The following is a 6,757-nucleotide window of genomic DNA, read 5'->3' on the forward strand; positions in this document are numbered from 1 at the left end:
CGACAAACGCTACCACCCACCCCCCCCGCCGCAGGTGACGAAGGCCCAGCCAGGTGCAGGCGGGAGATGATGGCAGGAGCTCCTCTGCAAAGTCAGCCGCGGCGGGGGGTGCCAGCGGAGACCCCAGGGCGGGCTGCAAACCCGTTCCAGCCCATCCTGAGGTGGGGGAGAAGAGAGGAGGCGGCACGGGGTCCCCCGCCAGGGCAGGCAGCCCTTTGCTGCCGCAGCAGGCCCCGGCTGGCAGGGCTGGGAAACGCATCGCCGTGCCCGCTGCGGCGACAGCTTGTGAAACGGAGGCGTTCGCATTTATCTGGTTCACTAGGGGTGTCGTGAGGTTTGAGTAAATGATGCTTGAAAGCACCGACGGCACCGGGGTGCTGTACATGAGGAGAGAAGCCTGGACAGCCTCTACTTACTCGCTTAGGAGACACAGTCTAGACAGGGAGATGGATTCATCAGGGATTCTGCTCCTCAGGTCATTTTTTCCCTCCCAAAATTAAAAAAAAAATGGTATGTTTGGCAAACAGTGAAATCTTTTCCAAGCGATATTTTCAATTAAAAAAAAAAAGCACATTATATTGAACTTCAGCTCCTTAAAAATTATTTTTTGCAAGCCTTCTCTTTCTCTTGGAAAAAATGGCTGCATAGTTTCTAACTACAGAAACTATGGATGTAACAGTCCTCTATGGGATGTGAGCATCCAGTAGTCTTCAGATTTCTTTTATTGTTAATTAGTGATCTAATTAACTAGATCTCTAGCCCACTTTAAACACTGTAACAGTATAAATTCTTCATTACTGTGGCAATACAGAATCCCATTAACAAACACAATTGGAGAGTTTCAGTCGGAAGTCGCAAACAAAAAAACCCACTAGGGTTTACACTACTTTTACATTAAAAAAATTGGTGAAGTTTTTTTACTTCATTTTTATATATTTCTTCCAAAGGATAAAATGAAAACAGAAGAAATACTACTAATACCACTTTGAAGTAGAGTTTAAATTAAGTTATCCATAATTGGATAAAGAAATTTGGCTTTTTAAAGCGTATGCCTTGAAAATGGGCCAGTCATCTGTGCATTTTACTTCTTGACAGTAATCACTTTCAATATTCTGTAAAGGTACCCAGGAGACAAGTAGAGATGTTTGGTAGTGAACAGTAAAACATAATCAGTCTTCAGAAAGACAGTTAAAATTACTGATCTGTGACATCTCACATGTTCAAGTCAATTAAATATGATTAACGACTACCTGGGCTCATGTGCATGTTGCTCTTTTGGTATATATACAGGGAAGGAGGACTATGGATATTTACTCACCTTCCTCCTTCATATTCATGTGCAGATGTGTCCTGGAGTACAAACATATGTTCAGAGAATGGTTTGAGGACAGGGACAGAACTGCTGAAACCCAGGAAACGACAGAGGCTTAGCAGATTTTTAGGCAGCAGGAAACTTGCAAAGCTTTTACCGGGGCGGGGGGAAAACCACCAAAACCCCCCTAGAATCTGGATCTTTTTTTTTTTTTTTTCATATTCTCTTTCTGATGTTGTAAGGAGCACCATGCCAAACTGGTAGCAAAGGTTTTGCCTACCTGAGCAGGTGGCGGTGGTTGCTGCACAAAGCCTTGGGGCGGCGGCGGCAGCACTTGCTGGGATACGGGTGGGCCTGAACCAGTAAAGCCTCCTGGGGGAAGCGGCTGACTTGGGGAAGCCATAATGTAACCCGTCTGCTGGGCAGGCTGCTGCAAGATGGGCGATGGGTAGACAGGACCAGACGGCGATTCGGGGTTGTCTCCTGATGATTGACGACTTAAGCTCATCTGGTTAAACTGTGTTGTCATGTCATCCCGCTGCAGGGCAAAAAGCAGTAGAAAATGATGTAGGCAAGATGTCTGCAGCAGACAAGCAAATCAGCAAAACAAAATAGGTTCAAACAGAGCATTGAGAGGGAAAGGAATCACTTGGCTCAAATACATGCCAAACTTTGCATGGAAATCTACAAAAATGGAGGCAATTAAAACGAAAATCATTATAAATGCTTCAACAAAGACTTTCAGACTGGAAGGTGAATGGCATAGCTTGGCACAAAAGCCAAGTATTTTGGCTTTTACCCCCCCCCCCCCCCTTTTATTCCAAAATGACAAGTGAACTTTACAGTGTTCAAAAGATGACATTTTAAATATAAAGGGCATGAAAAAAACATTATGAATACCTCTTCCCCCAAACACAGAATTCCTCAGCCAAATACATGGTGGTTATTTCACCTGTGTTTCAAAATGATCCCCATAGAAATTCAGTAGGATTCAAGTGCAGACCTTGTCCTTTTTGGACTGTTTTGAAAATCCAAGGTTGTAAACATAGAGAAAGTAAAAAAAGCTAAGTCTTCAGTTGCTCTAGACAGTATCTATTCAGTCTCGCAAAAAGATCCATACTAATCAACGCTCTCAAGTTTATTCTATGAAGGTTGAAGATTCACATGTGTGGTTCTATGCATCTTCATTTGTGCCCGTATCATAAGACTTTTAAATACTCAACATTAAAGCATACTTTATACAGCAATAAATACAGCATAAAACCCCCACTGCGTGCTAACATGCAGATTACGATCCTTCCCTATACCCTCTCGCAGAGAGGGAATAAGCACTATAAAGATGCTTTTCACTTAGAATATCCATACTATTTTTTAAAAGGAATCTCTTCGATTTTGTTCGCATCCCTGTGGTGTTCATTCTCCAAAACCATCCTGCACAATGTATTTATTGGCAGGAACCTTAAAAATAGGAAGAAAAAAAAATATGGTTGTTTGTGGAAAGCACTGCTGGAGACTGCACAGACACTCACCCTCCCACTCCAAGAGTGGATACCATGGGCCAATGTTCTAAACACTCCTGGCAGATCTTCAGGTGGTGTAAGAAAGTAATGCTATTAACTTTACCATCATCCTACGTCCATATTCAGGCACGTAAGGTGTTTGTCTGAAGTTGTTTCATTAAAAAGCTATGATATTCGTTACCTGGATAGCGAATGACTGCAAACAGATTCTACAAGAAACTTCATTGAGCCTACAATGCCTCTGGTTTTGCACAAGAGCCCAAGAGCTTCAAAACCCTGTAATTTATACATCATGTGTATAATGTAATGTACATTGAAGACATTCATTCAGGTGAAGTTTCACTATTAAATTAGCCACTAAAAATATCAGCCTTCCTATGACTATCACTAGAACAACCTGAGATGCCTGCAAGACACCTTTCGAAAGAATCAGCACTGAGATATGCAACTTCTGTTCAGCACAAAACAGTTTTTATCGTCCTTTAAATGGTACCACTCATCTACCAAGCGTTAATAACATTCTTTTAGCTGCAAGGATCCATTCAGCTTTGTTTCCATCTCTTACTATATAACTACATGACATTTCTACCTTGGGGGGGGCGGGGGTGAATCAATCATAAACAAGATTACCAGAGCAAGAGAGAAAAATAACAGAAAAAAATCTTGTAGTGCCTCTTAAAATGTCGACTTCATTTTACAACAGTATAATCGTAGCCCTGTAACCATCAAGCCAGATTCAGACTCCAGAAGGGCACTCTATTTATTTTTATTATACATGTCCATTGGTGCTTTGTCATGATGCATAGTGTACCACACCTACTGCAGCTGGTTCACCACTACTCTCTATTCCAAGTGCTCTGGTATCATCCGGGAATAAATCCAGGCAGTGGATTTAGTATACCGATAAAATAATATAAAATAAAAATAATTATTTCTAGAGGTCTCTTCTCCAGTTTTTGTTGACATAAAAGGGGGGATAACCAAAGTCTCAAATGCCCAAGTTAGCAATTTAAGCTCCCTTGACCACAGAGCGGGAAAGACACAAGCTCCTGTTCACAAGCTCGATTTTTCTGGAGGGTCTGCTAACCAGGTAGACAGCCCTGCTCCTAACATCATCTTCCAGGTTAGATAAGCAGAATTGGTGGGAATGCTCAAACAGAATGCTTGTCAGTACCAAAAGTGTTAAGGCAAAGGGGGATTTAGATGGGCCTCTCATGTGGGACATCCCTTGCAGTGCTTCTCCGGAGGCTCTCGGGCATAGTCATGCTCACACACCCAACTTCAAGGAATGAAAAAAAAAATTAAATCTTTAGTACCACAGAAAACTGCTGCGTTGGAGAGACTGGCAAGAGGTGCTGGGGAGGATAAGAAACTGCTGGATATTGGACTGACTGAGAAGATGGCTGCAATGCCTGAACAGGCTGCAAAATAAACACAGTGAAAGACAATAAATACAACCTACATAAAGATAGATAACAACAACAACAAACTGTTACTGAGAACAAAGATCACAAACACAGCTCTGAAAATGCAGGTGACTCATGGCCACCCCAAATACAAGAGGTCAGGTACTGCAATTTCAATCTTCATTTTAGCCTTATACCAAACAATTCTTTATTACAGCTTTTTCTGCCTATTTTCATATATTTGATGGCTGTTAAATTAAATAAAGCGACAGCTACACCTTCTTATTACTGATGTGAGGCATAGCCAAATTATGATTCTACATTTAATTTACAGAGATAAAATGGAAGAGCAGCACAGTGTAAGTGTATATTTGAATTTTGCTGATAACGACTGATTTAACTCTGAGTGTGTCATAGGCAAAGGAATAATGATTGTAAAGCTGCTTTGGCAGAACACAATAGCTAAAAAAAACCTGACAAAGAACAGGCTGTGAATTAACAACAGAGACAGGCCTGTCAGCTTGGAGCAGATGTTTATCTAAGTGAAAGAACAATTTTCTGCAGAACTATTACCTCGGAATAGCTTTATGATTCCTTTCGTTTTAATCTCTCATTTAACTTGAGAGTTAATGGTACTTACAGGCTTGGTATTACCTCTGTCTTCTAGAACTGCCAAGACCAAATCAAGAAATAAAAGCCACAAACACATAAGTCCCAGTAAAATCAGTAAAATCAAAGCAACTTCACTGAATTTAAACATTGTATTTCTGGGTAACCTGGGATGAAACTGTGCCAAATTAAAAAGCCACACAAGAACCATAGTAGATCTTGGCTGCTCTGCGAGTAAGCAGGATGTAGGATTTTTGTTTGAGTGGTTTCTTCCACCTGCTCTGCTCTGCTCTGGGACAGCAGGCACACAATCCACAAAATTAAGTATGAACCAGACCCAAACCCTGCTGCACATGCTCAGCCATGTCTGCCCACATGCCACAGACGGCCCAGGGGCCCAACATAACGTGGCACTGTGCCCAAACCATGCTGCTCTTCCCCTCTCCTGCTGCAGCTCCAGAGCTTCTAGCTAGAGCAGGGTCATGGCTAGAATATGGCGCGCAGGCAGAAGACCCACAGTCTGGGGCAGGGATGCTCAGACAGTGGGCTACCCACAGCTCTGGCCCGATATAACCAGACATGGAAACGTTTGTATAGCCCTGCATTGTACTCAATTCTTTGACTAAACCCCACTGCTATCGAAAGGGACAGGGAAAGGTCCGTGGCTCTTTGGAGAGAATTACTGACTGCACTAGTTTGATAATGAATGCTTCAGTTTTCTCTTATGGTTGATATCTGCAAAATAAATTTATGTAGACACACACCAACTCGCTTAACAGTCCTTTTTGAAATGAAACCATCCTTTAAATGGAATTGAAAAAGGAATCTTCCCTCTCCATCTGTTTCATCCACGTTGAAAATACAGATCATGGGCCCCATTTGTTTCAAAAGAAAAGAACATCCTGATATTTTGTCTAGGCGCATCCTTCCCTCCTACCCTTTAGGTCATCCTTTGTATCCCTGAGAGCTTCTTGTCTTTTTCCAATGGCCACCACACCTACCTGTGTGACAAGGTGACTTGCCATTTGCTGCTGGGGCTGTTGAACCTGCTGAGGCTGCTGGGATGAAGGCTGCTGCTGAGACTGTCCCACCATCTGGCTCCTCATCGTCTGCTGGCCACTGGGAGGATTGTATATTGCCGGTGTCCCATCAGGATTTACAAATGGTTGCCCTGAAACAAAACACTCTGCCTTTGCTGAACACGCTTAAGAACGTACTGTTTTCTGTGTGAAATCATACAACCTTGCTTTAACTGACTGCTCTTTAGCTGACCTACTACAACAGTAAAGAGCTCATCACTCTCAGTGCCTCGTGACAGTATCAGCCATCTATTTAATTTTTTTTTGGCAGGCAAGGCAGACCGCAGGTATTTGTTTCGGCAGCATGACTTTCCAAGGAATGGATGGAAGGTTACCATGGCTATAAGATGATTCAGGTGCTATGGTTACTTGAAGTCATTCAATGATGAATCAATTAATACTAAAATTGAACTCTGGAGCCAAACACTGGAGGTAGAGAATATTCATGTACATTTTATTGCCAGGCAACAGCAGTCAAATATACAAAACTACACCTGACACGCTAGTTTGTACAGAAAGGAAAAAAACTAAATCCACCCTTTATTTAATTACACATTCTAATAACAGCGCTGTACTTTTGAGAGCTGTGTCTTACTGTAATTAGAGGAGGCAGCACTGGAAGTTATCAAGGAAGATACACTTAAAATGTCTTTGAAAATATCTTACATACAGGACAAATTCTGTCCAAAGTTCTAGTAAGTTGTTGAACTCTTTTTCCTTCAGGTATTTTAGCTGGGGCAAGTCACCTCGCAAAAGCAATGTTTGTTTAAAAAAAGGTTTACTTAAGTAATTGTCTTACAAACAAAAAAGAAATGGTATTTCTCTGTAGGG

At 41.9% G+C, this 6,757-nt stretch overlaps 1 protein-coding gene across 1 annotated transcript in view; it reads right to left on the bottom strand.

Annotated features, from left to right (window-relative positions):
* ARPP21 (cAMP-regulated phosphoprotein, 21kDa) overlaps positions 1-6,757 on the bottom strand; it is a gene marked incomplete at its 5' end in the record, with an annotated part of 68,268 nt that overhangs the window by 45,395 nt on the left and 16,116 nt on the right. Inside the window, 3 exons of the mRNA XM_010290874.1 lie at positions 1,593-1,850; positions 4,149-4,253; positions 5,849-6,018. Coding sequence (XP_010289176.1) covers positions 1,593-1,850; positions 4,149-4,253; positions 5,849-6,018 — 533 coding nt within the window. The remainder of the gene's footprint in view (positions 1-1,592; positions 1,851-4,148; positions 4,254-5,848; positions 6,019-6,757) is intronic.

Source organism: Phaethon lepturus, unplaced genomic scaffold (genome assembly GCF_000687285.1).
Source record: "Phaethon lepturus isolate BGI_N335 unplaced genomic scaffold, ASM68728v1 scaffold15367, whole genome shotgun sequence".
Taxonomy (NCBI): Eukaryota; Metazoa; Chordata; class Aves; order Phaethontiformes; family Phaethontidae; genus Phaethon; species Phaethon lepturus.